Source organism: Chrysemys picta, chromosome 2, assembly GCF_011386835.1.
Source record: "Chrysemys picta bellii isolate R12L10 chromosome 2, ASM1138683v2, whole genome shotgun sequence".
NCBI classification, from domain to species: Eukaryota; Metazoa; Chordata; order Testudines; family Emydidae; genus Chrysemys; species Chrysemys picta.
In genome coordinates, this window is record NC_088792.1 from 90069205 (window position 1) to 90086655 (window position 17451).

At 42.6% G+C, this 17451-nt stretch overlaps 2 protein-coding genes across 5 annotated transcripts in view; both read left to right on the forward strand.

Moving 5' to 3' along the window:
- GOLGA4 (golgin A4) overlaps positions 1 to 17451 on the forward strand; it is a 169387-nt gene that overhangs the window by 15210 nt on the left and 136726 nt on the right. The window lies entirely within an intron of this gene.
- Positions 8 to 17072, forward strand: LOC135981399 (uncharacterized). The gene is made up of 2 exons (XM_065583725.1): positions 8 to 10854; positions 11809 to 17072. The coding sequence occupies exons 1-2, from the start codon at positions 10305 to 10307 to the stop codon at positions 12399 to 12401; spliced, it is 1143 nt and encodes a 380-aa protein (XP_065439797.1). The 5' UTR covers positions 8 to 10304; the 3' UTR covers positions 12402 to 17072.

Below are 17451 nucleotides of genomic sequence, written 5' to 3' on the forward strand. Positions count from 1 at the left end.
GTAAGCATTTGGTGTGTTTTCTCTGTAATGCTTTTACTTTACGAATAAATATGCTTGCTTAGAAAGGGCTGTGTGGTAACTTATAACTGCAGGTAATACATTGCTTTCTCTCTGAGGGCAATGACCAAAGTGCAGATACTGGCCTTTTTAGGCAGTCTGGCTTGCTGGGGATATCACAGTGTAAGGCAGGAGCTGTGCACCCTAGGAAAACCTTGGTCAGGAGTGAGTGAGATGTGGCTCTTGTTCCAGGAGAGATGATGGCTGTGAGCCAAAAGTGACTGCCCTGGGTGGACCATGGAGGGGGATTACAGGTACAGTTACCCAGCATCATAGTTTCAGGGTATCCATTAGTTATTTGCTTATTAATAATATTTTGTGCTTTTAATAACATCTACCATCTCAAAGCACACTACAAACATTAGTGAATTATGTCCCAATCCTGTAGTGAGCTCCACATCGGTGGATCCAAGCATCTGCCAGGGGGGCTTTGCGTCTGCCACAGCCCTCATACTTGGAGCTCAGTGCAGGATCGAGGCCCTTATCGTTGCAGGACCCCTACTAGTTAAGTATTTTATAGATGGGTAAATATGAGAGATGTGCAGAGCGTTAAAGGGCCAGATCGTAAACCCTCTAGTGAGCAGTGACTAAGCGACTTGCACCATTATTTCCTTTGACTTCAGTGGCACTACTTACATAAGTAGCTGCTCACTAGTGGAAGTAATGGGCTCAGAATCTGGCCCCTTGTTTCACAGGAAGCCTTGGCATAGCTGGGAATAGTATCAAACTGCCTGAAACCCCAGTTGTGTGTTTTAGCCACATATAGTATAAATAAAGCAAAACTTCATTTGCTTTTTTATGCCAAGTTAGTTTACAGTATGTTTTAAATGCTGTAGCCTTAAACTGAAACTGGTGAAATTGTCAGCATAATTCTAAGAAGGTATTTTCACAGTCTGGATTTTCTGATCCTGGCCTCTACTTGTTTGTATGCAGTGCACACACATACTTTGAGAGAATGATTCTGTTGCCTTATCATTAGGGTACCTTTCTGGGAGGTGGGAGACCCTGGGTCCTGACCCCCTGCACCAATCATGATTTCATTATTTATCCATGGGGGAACAGCTTCAACAGGGGAGACTGAGAACACCTTTCATCAGAATGTCTCATAGCTCAGTGGTTTGAGCATGCTCCTGAGAGGTGGGAGACTAGCTGTTCAAATCTTTTCTCCGCCTCTGGCAAAAAGAGGGGAAATGAACCTGCATCTTGCACATTCCACCTGAGTGCTCTATCTAGGGGCTAAAAAAGTTACAAGATGAACACCTCCTCCAGTGAGATTCTGAATGAGACCCAATCCGGTAAGTGGCCTCCAAGCACACTACTGGACTGAGCACACACGACTTAGGCAGCTGAATGCCTATCTTCCTGACATTCATGGATCACTCTGGAGTTTAGGAGGGACATAGGCATCCAAACGTCTAGAGGGAAGCAGCAGTGCACATGCCCAGAGGTAGAAACATAGGTGCCTAGGAAACTTGTACCCTGAAAACTTAGGCACTGAGAGAGTTTAGGTGCCTACCAGGTTCAGCAAAAGTTTTGTGGATTTGGAGACAAAACTGGGCCTTGGGTACCTAACTCTGGGGTTTAGGCACCTAAGTACCTTGATCTGAGCCTTAAACTCTGTGCTCAGTTTATCCATCTGTAAAATAGGTATACTATTTATTTCACAAAAGTGTTATGAGCCCTAATTAACTTGTGTTTATAAAGAACTTTAAGATGATCAGATAATAAGCACAATTTTAAATTATTATTTTTACAATACTGCTCCTGTAACAGGTCAGCAGAAGCTATACAATATAAACCAGGGGCTCTAAAGAGACATTTAAAGAGTAGGAGATAGATTTACCCCACACCTGACCCTCCTCTTCCCCTCTGAGCCCACACCCCACCACCAGGAACCTGCTTGTCCTGGCCCAGGACCCCTATACCCACCTCCTCCAAATTTGAACTAGTGGCGTTGTGACCTGGAACATGGGGTTGTAGCATCATTCAGATTTGGCCCAGCTCTCCCTCTGTCATGACAGAGGTACGGCCAGTCCAACTTGAGTGAGTGGTGTTTTGACTTGGTGTGCAGGATTGCAACACCACTGAGGTTTGGCCCAGCCCATCTACCATGACAGAGGAGCAGTGCGCCAAATTTGAGGGAGTGGCATTGCAACCTGGATGTGGGATAGCAGCACTGCTCAGGTTTGGCCAGGCCAAAAAGCGGTTGGGCTGTGGCCCCTTATCTTCTAGTGGCTCTGCAGCATATAATATAAACTATATTTAGCTGCAATATAGGTAACCCTACATTTTATGCAGGAGTATCCTGTGGACCTGTCACCCAGGAATAGATCATAAATGAAAGGAATTTCAGCCTTAAAACCTTTAGATGTATCCAGCTAGATATTTCACCCCACCCAGGAAGATGGTAATGATAGTGGACAAATTTGTAGTAAATACTTGAAGGGATGAGAGCAAGAGGGATGACAGAGGATAAAACAATAATAAGAGTCTCCAGTCAAAAACACGTTTTTAAAATTAAGAGTACCAAGTAATTTGCATGATTGGTAATTTCCAGACTGCAATATCAGATAATAAGGATATCATATTGAATGCTGACAGCTTCCTAATCTGAAACTCCCCAAACAATATGCTGGACTCCATTACAGTCATAGCCTTCTGACATCCTGCCTTAAAGTACTAGTTAAAAATTTTAGGAACATGAGCTTTCATATATTTGTGCTTGTATGGTTTCAGTGTACCTACAGAATAAGATGTTTTTTCTTCAAAAAGCTTTTGTTCTCTATGGCAACAATAGATTCTGTACACTGCAACATATAGGAAAATAGGGTTATATCACTAAATCATTCATTCATCTAGTCTGCATCCATCACTGTCTCATACTTGATACTTCAAAGGAAGGTGAAAATCCTCCTTAATGCACCTTCCTAATTGTACAATGATGTAAGGGGGGGGGGGAATACTTCCTGTCCCTCTCCCATGATAATTTCATACCCTGAAATGTAAAGTTTGATTACCCATATTTTAGTTTAATAGTTACATATGTTGTTGTCATAAAAATAGCCATCTTTTTAAAATCCAGCCATAGTATGACTCTGACTTTCCGCAGCAGTGAATTCTGCTTATACTGGCATTTTCTCTGATGTGGTTTTAAATGTACAATCCTTTAATTTAATTTGTACAATTCCTTTGGCTAAGATAGTTTCTTAGCTCCTCCCAACTGTACTGAGCTCACTATCTCTAGCAGTTAGTATACTTTTGTAGATTCACCAAATGGGATGTTTAAAAAATGGATGGAATAAATCAGCATGGAATAACTTAATAGAAAAAAGGTCACAGTAAGGTCTTCTTTTAAAGAGATAGTATTTATAGCAAGGAATAAAAAGAAGTCAATATAATCAGAAACTAACAAGAATAACTCCCAGCTTGGGGTTCTATCTGATGCTATGACCCTATGGAGACCCAACCTTCCCAAAGGCATTCTCCCAAGCATCCATTCCTGTGTCCATTCCCTAAACACCTGTGCAAGAAGATAGGGAAGCTGAGTTAAAAGTGCATCTCTTGTTTGCTAAGAGTCAGGTAGTGCCCCAGTCCTCTCTAAGTGCTAATGACATTTTAAGTGAATTGCCACTTTAGTTACATTGAGTCACCCCTTGGGCTCACTTAATGTCTCCTAGCTCATCCCAACAGGAAGAGACTACTATCTCTGTGTACAAAGCTCATTATCTCTAGCCATTGGTGTAGCTCCACCTATTCTAATCCCACTGGCTGTACCCATTCAACAAGTTCTTTTGGACTCAGGTCCCTCGCTTACCCCTTTAGACATACATAACATTAGATATTGGCAACTAAAGTTGCTCAAGAGACCCTCACTATTAGCTTAAAGTAGAATCTAATTACTGGCTAACTTCATTGCAGAAGTAAAGGATGTGCGCTCCTTATGGCACCATATGCTTTGTTCTTTATGGTGGTGGCCCAAGGTCAAAGAAAGTGCCGGGGGGACAGTGCAGTGTGAGGCATCACAGGCCTCCAACCCAGCCCCACAGTCAGTGCTCTGACCACAGCCGCCACCCATCAGCATACCTGTATGACTGGAGAAGAGGGGCAGCAAAGCTCTAGCTTGTAAAAGGGCTGCCCATGAAGTTCCTGAGTGGGTGAGACATCCAGCCCTACTGATTGGCTGAGAAGCTTTACTGAAACCAAAAAGAGGCACAGGAAATAGTTTGACTAGAGGAACCCCTGGCTTGCTGCTCTTATGGACCCTGACTCCTAAGCCCTGCCTCCCAGCTTGTTCCTGTCCTCCTTTCCCCTGTCTGTTCCCAGTTCCTGCTTTCCTGCCTCGCTCTAGGTCCTTGCTCCTACACCCTACCCCTGACGCTGATTCTGGTTTGGCACCTGACTCTGTCTCTAGCTTTGACCTTTGGTTTGTCATCTAATTGACCATGGTTCCAGGCCCCCCTGACTGTAACCGTTAGGCCTGACCAACCAGACCTCAGTTCCTACATGCAGCTCTAGTGATTAAAGTAGATTGAAACAGGAGGGAGGAGTCCTAACTGCACTAATCAAGGAGGAGGTGGGTACACCATTTATCCAAGTCAGAGAAATGTGAGGGAGTTGTAAGTTGCTTTTAGCTTTCCTACACACTCTTACTTTAACTTGCACACAGCTCCCCTGCCTCTCCAGTTTGGGGGAGCAATTCCCTGACAGTTCTTCTCCATTTCAATCTACTTTGCAACCAGTGATGGTGCCTATATCCTTGCAGTTCTTAGGATCATCTCCAGCATGCTTAGCAACTTCCATTTTTCTTTTTAGATCTCGGTGTTCTTTGAACATCTTCACAAATACAGCCCTCTTTTTTCCTCACAGGTCCCTTACTGACCTTTATTTAAATGGCCATTAATTAAGCCTTTTTGATCTTTGTTTTTTCCTTTTTTTAAAAAAGGGAATTCACTGCAAATCCACCCCCCACTTTCCCAAGTCTGTGTTAATGCAGCACTGTGGGTGAGAATTTAAATATATATTATGAAATTGTAAAGGTGTGGTTTCCACAGCAAACATTGTCAGCCATATTGTACAGAAATATATGCTGTAGGTTATTGCTAAATATTATATGGTAGCGTGCACACTATATACACTCACAAGGGAGCTGAATTACTATATTTTTACAGTTCATGCCATTAGTATATTTAAATTCTCTCTCATGTTGCCATTGACATAATTTTGCATTTATAATAGTGACAAGGTAAGACAATTACATTCTTCTAAAACACCAGCATCTGGTGGTAGTTTACAGTCACAACACCTAGATATAATATTAAAAATGGAAAGTATGCCAAATAAAACACAAATTCTGTCTTCTTTTAGCTTTGATAATAAAAATCCCTTTTGTTTTGAAGTAGTAAGGCTTTTTCAGCCACCATGAGGTGTTGGCATCCTTTCCTCTGTGAGAGACGTGGGAATTGCAGCCTATGATGTAGATAGTTTACAATGTCTCATGTGACTGAATTACAAATGTATGTATCTTGGTGGGAGCTGCTTGCTTCCTACAGCTCTTTTCTCTTCAAGTTGTACGAGCCAGCTCCTCTTATGGACTTTGATGCCCTGATGGAGAAAATGGCACCACTTGTTACGGTCACTTGCCAAAATTTCCCATTGGTCAGGATGGATTCGAAATTCCTTCGTATCTTGCTTGCATGTGTCTTTGAGCCACAGTATTATAAAAAAGAAATTCCCCAATTTCTCCCATCAGAACCCCAATTTCCTTGCTATTCTGTTTCTCATTTTGTGTGCTTTCTGTACAATTAGTGCCTTAACTGTTTTAATTTCAGTGTTAGAATTCATTTTGCCATACATAGCCTTCATGCTGAAGTAAAAACCAAATTACTTTCCAAATGATTGGAACACAGAGGGTCTGATTTTCCACAGCCTTGCAGCTTTCATGGTCATTTATCCCTTTTTGAAGAGGAGTTAAATACTGCCAAGTCAGAAATGTAGTGTTCTATGTTCACTTTGTACTCACTTACACAGATGTAAAGGACTACACAAACTGGAAAGTGGTGAAGATTCAGGACCAGAGGATCCACAACCTACTCAGCAAGGAAATGTTCTATTTAACCAAACTGTCTTTTTCCTAAATACTACCTAATCTAAGATTCAAATTCCTTCCCTCATTCTCAAATTCGTCACTTTTGTTTACTAGTTGCTTGGTGTAACAAGTCACACTTGTAAACACAGAGTTTTGCTATTGGCTTAATTGTCATCTGCATGCTGATGAAGCCCTGTAAATACGCAGGTTTTCCTTGTTTCTAGAAATTCTATTTTATAATAAAAATAAGACATTCTGAGCAGTTGTTTCTGATGAACACCACCACATCAAAGTATAATATTACTAAGCAGAAAGTGCCCCTATAAAATAACAGAAAGTAGCTGTCTCCTCTGTGCATGTACATATGGTACACTAACCCAGTTTTAATAGCTACAGGACTCTGTCTGATTTTGCACAGCAGGAGTTAGAACTATGAGTATAGAATAAGTATAACATTCCATTAACTGTAGTTATCAAAGTGTGAAAAGAATATTGATTGCAATATAAGAGAGGTGTCACCGGTCTATCTTATTTGGTCAATTTTTGTTTTTTGTTAGGACAGTCTACTATAGTATTCAGTTTCTATTTTTATTTTCTTGGACTGTCATTTTTTCCCTCTTTTCTGGAGTAATTGCTTTAATTTTTAATATTATCCAGCAGGAAAACTAGAGATACTTTGTAAGAGATGAAGTTATTTTGACAACACTCAGAATAAGAGATATGAAAATTAAAATATTATTGATGGCAAATATTCTCCAAAAACTTTCATAACATAAACAAATTACCAGAAATGCTGCATATTCTGTGTTGCTTTTTCTTATGTCACTTCATATTTGCAACAGAAGATTGGTTTGAAAGATCTAGCCTTTAGCAAACTCATACATTTTTCACAAAGTAATTGGAGTTGTGGGTTTGGAAAGCAGTGCTGAAAGCCATATTAATAATTTATATCTATCTCCCAATGAGTGGCTTTCCTGTGATTTCCAGAAAGTTGTTTCAAGTTCAAGATAGTGTTTTTAAAATCAAATTAGACTGGCAGGAAGCCACATGTGTGAATACTTTGCCTACATTAGTTGCCAAGGTAGTAAGTGAAATAGTAATTCTTCCAGTATTCAGCTATACAAAGCCAAGTGTAGCTTGAGACTAACATTAGCACATGCTAACTTTAAGCACAGGAGTATCCCAAAATAGTATTATAGTGTTTAAAGTGTGGCAAATACTTAAGTACATTGCTGAACTAGGACCATACTTTCTAATGTAGCCCAAAGTAAGAAAGTCACTTGTACATTAGTGGTCCAATTCTGCTCCCACTGAAGTACATGGCAAATTGTGACTCATTTAAATGGGACCAGACTTGTACCCTTAATTAGCTGACATGAGCAGTACTGCTTGCAGAGATTTTTTAATTTATCCTTCACAGATGAAGCAATAAATGCAAAAGCTGTATTTGCCTTTATTAGAGCTATTTTAAGGCAAATATAAATGCTGTTGTAATGGCCTACATTAACTCTATTAAATACTGTAGATGAGAGAGATACAAACTTATTGTGAACTCCTTGCCCACATTAAATAGTGTAATTTCAATGGAACTATTTGTGAAGTGAGGTAAGGAACTCACAATCTAACTCCTAGAAAAGCATGAAAATACTGAATTTGGCCTGAGCTAACTTCCTGTTGACTTCAGTAGGAGTTGGATCAAGTCCTTTATTAGTGCATAGTGCAGTATCTTTTAACTACCGGTAAGTCAGGCACTGCAGAATGTACTGCCTTTTACGTGAAAGACTGTTGACATGACAATATGTATCATTTTTCACAAATGTAGAATATTTTCAGATATTTTATACATCATTGCTTTATGTGGGATTACTTTATATTGCTCAAGTAACACACTAGACATGTTGCTGGGTATAATAAAACATTTTATACTAACTTCAGAGTACAGTAATTATAATATTGATGGCATATATGTAGTATCTTTAATCCGAGGCAGTGTACAAGGATTACTTCACCCTTCACTCATACGCAACCTCTCTGTCATGGAACATGGCAACTCTTCAGCTGTGTACAGGAACACTCCAATTAAGAACAGAAAATGATGGCTACCCTATCCAGCTGAAATAATAGGAGGTAATTATCCGAACTGGAATATGGCCAGATAATATACCTACTTTTGTGAAAAGTGCTATAGAAAATATTTTAATAACCACTCTATCACAATACTGGGGCAGCAGTACAACACTGACTCAGAAACAGTTTCTTTCAATGAATCACCGTGCTACTTTTCGCAGCAACAAGTTTCTCAATACAGAAAATAACTTCTTGTTCTCCATTTGCTCTTAGTATCTCATTCTTCTTGCTCTCTGTTCTGTAACCTTCAATCCTACTAAATCCACCCTCTACCTCCAAAATCCCCCAAATCCTCTAAACATTTAGGACATCTTATACAGGAGAGAGCAAGTAACTCATGATTCTGCCAGTAGTATTAGGAGTATTCATCATGCCGCTTTAAAGACACTAGGTCAGCTTTTGCTGTCCTCCTTGTAACTGATATTCTGTTCCCTTCTCTCCATGTTCTACATAGCAGTGTAGAGATAGAAACGCCAATCTAAAGGAGCTGGCCCCATGGCATTGGAGAAGAATGAAGAGCATTACCTACACATGGGGAAATTTGAAGCACTATTTCCCCCCGGACCCTCTAGCTCCAACACACACACAAGCACATGCAGACGAACTATTGGAGCACCAATCTGGACTGTTCCAGCCTATGATAAAATATAAGTTGCAACATAAGCTACACTGTATAGAGGCTACACTTAATATAGACTGCAGTATAATTTACACCTAAAATATGTAGGTTGCAGTATCCATACTCAACAGCACAATTTAAAGGTCGACTAATATCTTTGTGAATTTCTCTAATTTGTATGCACAAGTCACATTCTTAATGAGTTACAAGTGAACAGGGGTCTCATTTCCCTCTCCTAAGCAAAAGAGACCTCTTTCACCTCCCTGATATGTCCTTTCCTAACTTGTACGTGTCAGCCTCATGCTCCCTACTTACCTCACCCTGCTGCTGGCTCCCATCCCAGTTCTTTATCTATCCCCACCCTGAGTTTCCAACACAACCTACAGATTTCTAAGGCCAGGGTGGATACTCAGCAGCAAGTGGAGATGGGCTGCAATTGGAGCAAAAGCCAGGGAAGGGAGTGATTCTAGAAGCAGGAAGATAAGCCAAGTCGGAATGCACTCCACTGGAATTAGGAAACCTTCCTGCCACCCTGCATCCACAAACCTGGAAATTAACTTGTTCCCAGGGAACTGGGAATTAGCCAGTTTCCTAAAGTTCAAGGGTAACATTTTGAGAAGTGCCTCAGTGATTTAAGTGCCTAACTCCCATCGATTTAAATCTAAATACCTTCTAGGATATGGGCCACAGTGACTTTTGAAAATGGGATGTGGCCTCCTAAATCAATTAGGCACTTTTGAAAATTTTACCCTAAGATTCCAAATCAGTAACAGTATTTGTTTAGACTTAAAATTTCCAAATTTGTTTGTTTTCCTTGTAAAAATTGATTACCTCTCAACCCTATACAAATGAGAAGAATGCTGCGGTTGTGAGCTTATCAGCAGTAGTAGGACAATTATGAAACCTGCAACTCCACATCTAGGCCCCAATTCTGCAAGCACCCCCCCTTATCTTCACGTCCATGAATATTAGAGAGACAAGTTGGGTGACGTTATATCTTTGTCACCAACAGAAGCTGATCCAATAAGAGACTTAGGCCTGGTCTACACTACGACTTTAATTCGGTTTTATCAGCGTTAATTCGAATTTACCCTGCAACCGTCCACACAACGATGCCATTTATTTCGAAATAAAGGGCCCTTTAAATCGATTTCTGTACTCCACCCCGACGAGCGGAGTAGTGCCAAAATCGATTTTAACGTTTCGAATTAGGGATAGTGTGGCTGCAATTCGATGGTATTGGCCTCCGGGAGCTATCCCACAGTGCATCATTGTGACCGCTCTGGACAGCAATCTAAACTCGGAGGCACTGGCCAGGTAGACAGGAAAAGCCCCGCGAACATTTGAATTTCATTTCCTGTTTGCCCAGCGTGGAGAGCACAGGTGACCACAGATAGCTCATCAGCACAGGTAACCATGCAGGCCGATAATCGAAAAAGAACACCAGCATGGACCGTGAGGGAGGTACTGAATCTGATCGCTATATGGGTAGAGGATTCAGTGCTAGCAGAACTTCGTTCTAAAAGACGAAATGCCAAAACTTTTGAAAAAATCTCCAAGGGCATGATGGAGAGAGGCCACAATAGGGACTCAGATCAGTGCCGTGTGAAAGTCAAGGAGCTCAGACAAGCCTATCAAAGAACAAAGGAGGCAAACGGTCGCTCTGGGTCAGAGCTGCGGACATGCCGCTTCTACGCCGAGCTGCATGCAATTCTAGGGGGGGCCGCCACCACTACCCCACCGGTGATCGTGGATTCCGGGTCGGGGATAGTCTCATCAGCTACACCTGAGGATTCTGCCGATGGGGGAGAGGAGGAGGAGGAGGAGGAGGAGGATGAGCTTGCAGAGAGCACACAGCACTCCGTTCTCCCCAACAGCCAGGATCTTTTTCTCAGCCTGACTGAAGTACCCTCCCAACCCTCCCAAGCCAGTATCCAAGACCCTGACCCCATGGAAGGGACCTCAGGTGAGTTTACCTTTTAAAATATAAAACTTGTTTTAAAAGCAAACGGTTTTTAATGATTACTTTGCCCTGAGGACTTGGGATGCATTCGCGGTCAGTTCAGCTACTGGAAAAGTCTGTTAACGTGTCTGGGGATGGAGCTGAAATCCTCCAGGGACATCTCCATGAAGCTCTCCTGGAGGTACTCCAAAAGCCTTGCCACAAGGTTTCTGGGCAGTGCAGCCTTATTCCATCCTCCATGGTAGGACACTTGACCACGCCATGCTTGCAGCAAGTAATCTGGTATCATTGCCTGACAAAGCCTGGCAGCGTATGGTCCCAGTGTTTGCTGGCATTCAAGCAACATCCGTTCTTTATCTTGTTGTGTAATCCTCAGGAGAGTGATATCACTCATGGTAACCTGGTTGAAATACGGGAACTTAATTAAGGGGACAGAGGTGGCCGTTCCTACTGGGCTGTTTGCCTGTGGCTGAAAATAAATCCTTCCCTGCAGTTAGCCAAGCGCAGATGGGAAATTGGCCCTGAGCTTTTCGCGTTTGGCTAGCAGGGATCTTCCCTGTTACCAGCCACGCGGTGGGAGGAGGGGTACAGCGATCATCCCAGAGAATTCATGGCAGGAGGGGGTGGGGTGGTTAGTTTGTTTTCTGCTGCTGCTGAATGTTAACAGAAAAACCGCAGCACTCTACGGGCTTTGCTTGGTATGTGGGAAAGGAGGGCGCAGAAGCCGTAAGACAATGGCTTACCATGGCCGCATGCAAGCCGAATTCTGTTGCCCGGACCTGTGATCTCTAGCAGCAAAGCCACAGGCACTCAGTATTAAGAGGCAAAATGCGACCTTGCACAGAAATCACATGTGCTATGTAATGTGAATAGTGTTGGTCACCGTGAAATAGTATAAGCATTGTTCTGCAAAATGTATCTTTTTAAACAATTCTCTCTTTTTTCCCCTCCCTACAGCAGCTGCAAATTCCTCAAGCCTCCCTCCTCCATCGCGAAGGCTATCACAGATAAGGCGTCGTAAGAAGAAGACGCGAGACGAGATGTTTGCAGAAATTATGGAATCCAGCCGCAGTGACAGAGCTCATCTGAATGAGTGGAAGGAAATGGTTTCAAAGTATAGGAAAGAAGCCAGTGAACGTGAGGACAGGAGGGACCAACGTGAGGACAGGAGGGACCAACGTGAGGAGAGGAGAGACGCTCGAGATGAGAGGTGGCGGCAGGAAGATCAGAGGAGGCAGGATGCAACGCTGGGGCTGCTGCCTGAGCAAACACACATGCTCTGGTGTCTGGTGGAGCTTCAGGAACGGCTGCAGGAAAACAGACTGCCGCTACAGCCCCTGTACCCCCTTCCCCCCTCCCCATGTTCCATATCCTCCTCACCCAGACGTGTAGGAACGCAGGGGGGGGGAGGCTCCGTACACCTTCCCATTCCACCCCAGTGGACAGCCCAAGCAAAAGGCTGTCATTTTTTTAACCTTTTTTTAGTGGCCTTTTCCTTCCCACCGATCCTCCTCCCAAATCCCACCCGGGTTCCCTCCCTCTTTTTCTAATCTATTAATAAAGAATAAATGATTTTTAAATGATAGTGACTTTATTTGGTTTGAAAGCAAGCTGGGGGAAGGGGGAGGGTGGGTTCCTTACAGAAAATGAGTCAATAAAGGGGGCAGGTTTTCATGAAGGAGAAACAAACAGATATTTCACACTGTAGCCTGGCCAGTCATGAAACTGGTTTTCAAAGCTTCTCTGATGCACAGCGCTTCCTGGTGTGCTCTTCTAATCACCCTGGTGTCTGGCTGCGCGTAATCAGCAGCCAGGCGATTTGCCTCAGCCTCCCACCCCGCCATAAAGGTCTCCCCCTTACTTTCACAGAGATTGTGGAGCATGCAACAAGCAGAAATAACAATGGGGAGATTTCTTTGGCTGAGGTCAGAGCGAGTCAATAATGAACGCCAGCGACCTTTTAAACGGCCAAATGCACATTCTACCACCATTCTGCACTTGCTCAGCCTGTAGTTGAACAGCTCCTGACTCCTGTCCAGGCTGCCTGTGTATGGCTTCATGAGCCATGGCATTAAGGGGTAGGCTGGGTCCCCAAGAATAACTATTGGCATTTCAACATCCCCAATGGTTATTTTCTGGTCCGGAAAGTAAGTCCCTTGCTGCAGCCCTTTAAACAGAGTAGTGTTCCTGAAGACGCAAGCGTCATGAACCCTTCCCGCCCAGCCCGCGTTGATGTTGGTGAAACCTCCCTTGTGATCCACAAGTGCTTGCAGCACCATTGAAAAGTACCCCTCGCGGTTTATGTACTCGGTGGCTTGGTGCTCCGGTGCCAAGATAGGGATATGGGTTCCATCTATCGCCCCACCACAGTTAGGGAATCCCATTGCAGCAAAGCCATCCACTATGGCCTGCACATTTCCCAGAGTCACTAACTTTCGTAGCAGCACCTGAGTGATTGCTTTGGCTACTTGCATCACAGCAGCCCCCACCGTAGATTTGCCCACTCCAAATTGATTCCCGACTGACCGGTAGCTGTCTGGCGTTGCAAGCTTCCACAGGGCTATCGCCACGCGCTTCTCAACTGTGAGGGCTGCTCTCATCTTGGTATTCTGGCGTTTCAGGGCAGGGGACAGCAAGTCACAAAGTTCCATGAAAGTGCCCTTACGCATGCGAAAGTTCCGCAGCCACTGGGAATTGTCCCAGACTGCAACACTATGCGGTCCCACCAGTCTGTGCTTGTTTCCCTTGCCCAGAATCGGCATTCCATGGATAGAACCTGCCCCATTAACAACATGATCTCCAAAGCACCGGGGCCCGTGGTTTCACAGAATTCTGTGTCCGTGTCCATGTCCATGTCCTCATCATGCTTGTCGCTGCGCTGCCGCCGCCGCTGCCTCCTCGCCTCGTTTTTCTGGTCCTGGCTCAGCATAAACTCCACGAGAACGCGCGAGGTGTTTACAATGTTCATGACTGCTGTCTTGAGCTGAGCGGGCTCCATGCTTGCCGTGGTATGGAGTCTGCAGTGTTCACCCAGGAAAAAAGGCGCGAAATGGTTGTCTGCCGTCCGTTGCTTTCATGCAGGGAGGGAGGGAGGAGGTGAGGCTGTACCCAGAACCACCTGCGACGATGTTTTTTGTCCCATCAGGCACTGGGATCTCAACCCAGAATTCCAATGGGCGCAGGAGACTGCGGGAACTATGGGATAGCTATGGGATAGCTACCCAGAGTGCAACGGTGCAGAAATCGACGCTAGCCCCGGTACTTGGACGCACACTGCCGAATTAATGTGCTTAGTGTGGCCGCATACATTTCGACTTTATACAATCTGTTTCCCAAATTCGAATTATATAAATTCGGATTAATCCTGTAGTGTAGACATACCCATACACAGCTTGCACAGAGCTCTTCTTCTAGCCGGGAAATGTACTCAGAGTATCACAGCTGAATAAGATAGAACAGATTGTTTAGCATAAAAAGTTAACACATATTTCAAAGGACCATTCAAAGTTAGGTGGCCCATTAACATAGCAATAACACTTGTTTCCCAGACCTGAAGAAGAGCTCTGTGTGTAGCTCAAAAGCTTGTTTCTCTCACCAACAGAAGTCGGTCCAATAAAAGATATTACCAGTATCCTGGGACTGACAAGGCTACAACACTGCATGCTATCATTTATAGTCCCTGTGATTTAAATAGTACTACTCATGGTAGTAAAGTTAAACACAGGTGTAAATGCAGGATGGGGCCATGTTCTGTTCCCATTACTTAAAAAATTAAATTACAAGTTAAAAAACATAGTAATAAAATTTTTAAAAGTGCCACCGTGGTTAAACAACAAAGTAAAAAAGGCAAAAAGTCATCCTTTAAAAAATGGAAGTTAAATCTTATAGAAGAAAATAGAAAGGAGCATAAACTCTGGCAAATGAAGTGTAAAAATATAATTAGGTAGGCCAAAGAAGAATTTGAAGAACAGCTAGCCAAAAACTCAAAAAATAACAACAATTTTTTTTTTAACCCTACTAAACAACCAGAGAGGCCACTGGATGATCAGATGCTAAAAGAGCACTCCAAGACAACAAGGCCATTGTGGGCAAATTCCTTGCATCGGTCTTCATGGCTGAGGATGTGAGGGAGATTCCCGAACCTGAGCCATTCTTTTTAGGTGACAACGCTGAGGAACTGTCCCAGATTGAGATGTTATTAGAGGAGGTTTTGGAACAAATTGATAAACAGTAATAAGTCACCAGGACTAGATGGTATTCATCCGAGAGTTCTGAAGGAACTCAAATGTGAAATTGCAGAACCACGATCTGTGGTATGTAATCTATCATTTAAATCAACTTCTGTACCAGATAACGGGGATGCCAATTTTTTAAAAAGGCTCCAGATGCGATCCCGGCAATTACAGGCTGTTAAGCCTGACTTCAGTACTGGGCAAACTGGTTGAAACTATAGTAAAGAACAAAATTGTTAGACACATAGATGAACATAATTTGTTGGGGAAGAGTCAACATGGTTTTTGTAAAGGGAAATCATGCCTCACCAATCTATTAGAATTCTTTGATGGGGTCAACAAGCATGAGGACAAGGGGGATACAATGGATATAGTGTACTTAGATTTTCAGAAAGCCTTTGACAGGGTCCATCACGAAAGGCTCTTACGCAAAGTAAGCTGTCATGGGATAAGAGGGAAGGTCCTGTTATGGATTGGTAACTGGTTATAAAATAGGAAACCAAGGGTAGGAATAAATGGTCAGTTTTCAGAATGGAGAGAGGTAAATATTGGTATCCCCCAGGCGTCTGTACTGGGACCAGTACTATTCAACATACAGTATTCATAAATGATCTGGGAAAGGGGGTAAACAGTGAAATGGCAAAATTTGCAGATGATACAAAACTACTCAAGATAGTTAAGTCCAAAGCAGACTGTGAAGAGTTACAAAGGGATCTCACAAAACTGAGTGACTGGGCAACAAAATGGCAGGTGAAATTCAATGTTGATAAATGCAAAATAATGCACAGTGTAAAACATAATCTGAACTATACATATAAAATGATGGGGTCTAAATTAGTTGTTACCACTCAAGAATGAGATCTTGGAGTCATTGTAAATAGTTATCTGAAAACATCCACTCACTGTTCAGCGGCACTCAAAAAAGCTAACAGAACGTTGGGAATCATTAAAAAAGGGATTGATAATAAGACAGAAAATATCATATTGCCGCTATATAAATCCATGGTATGCCCACATCTTGAATACTGCGTGTAGATGTGTTTGCTCCATCTCAAAAAAGATATATTGGAACTGGAAAAGGTTCAGAAAAAGGCAACAAAAATTATTAAGGGTATGGAACAGCTTCCATATGAGGAGAGATTAATAAGACTAGGACTTTTCGGATTGGAAAAGAGATGACTAAGGGTGAATATGATAAAGGTATATAAAATCATGATTGGTGTGGAGAAAGTAAATAAGGAAGTGTTATTTATTTCTTCTCATAACACAAGAACTAGGGGTCACCAAATGAAATTAATAGGCAGCAGGTTTAAAACAAACAAAAGAACACAACACACAGTCAACCTGTGGAACTCCTTGCTAGAGGATGTTATGAAGGCCAAACTATAACAGGGTTCAAAAAAGAACTAGATAAATTCATGGAGGATAGTCCATCAATGGCAATTAGCCAGGATGGGCAGGTATGGTGACCCTAGCCTCTGTTTGCTAGAACTGGGAACTGGCAACAGGGGATGGATCACTTGATGATTACCTGTTCAGTTCATTTCCTCTGGGGCACCTGGCATTGGCCACTGTCGGAGGACAGGATACTGGGCTAGATGGATCTTTGGTCTGACCCAGTATGGCCGTTCTTATGTACTTCTGACAATAAATTTATCTGTTTCTTGATTTAAAGGGACACTGCCAACTTGAATGTTTTTAACTGACTGATTTTGAAAAAAAATCCAGTTTCTAATAGAACACACACTTTAAATAACACATCTCGAAATTTCTTTTTTTTTTTTTTAAATATGAAGTTATTTTTTCTGCCCCTGACAATGTTCATAAGTATCAGCGGGTAGCCGTGTTAGTCTGTTTCCACAAAAACAACAAGGAGTCCAGTGGCACCTTAAAGACTAACAGATTTATTTGGGCATAAGCTTTTGTGGGTAAAAAACCCACTTCTTCAGATGCATGGAGTGAAAATTACAGATGCAGGCATTATTATACAGACACATGAAGAGAAGGGAGTTACCTCACAAGTGGAGAACCAGTGTTGACAGGGCCAATTCAATCAGGGTGTGGGACTGGGAGTGGCTGGCTCACTACAAATCAACTTTCCCTCTCCTGGAATTGACACCTCCTCATCAATTATTGGGAGTGGACTACATCCACCCTGATTGAATTGACCCTGTCAACACTGGTGTGACGTTGTGCAGTCTATATGGTTTTATAAAAACTTGATAATAAGTCAATATAATGTAACTGAGATAGTTTTAGAGAAAATACGGTAATAAGTGAATGTAAGTAACTGGGATATGCCTCATGCAAAAGGTCTCTTGTAAGGTATCATTACAAAGCTTATAATCTACTGAGTGTGATCATCCGA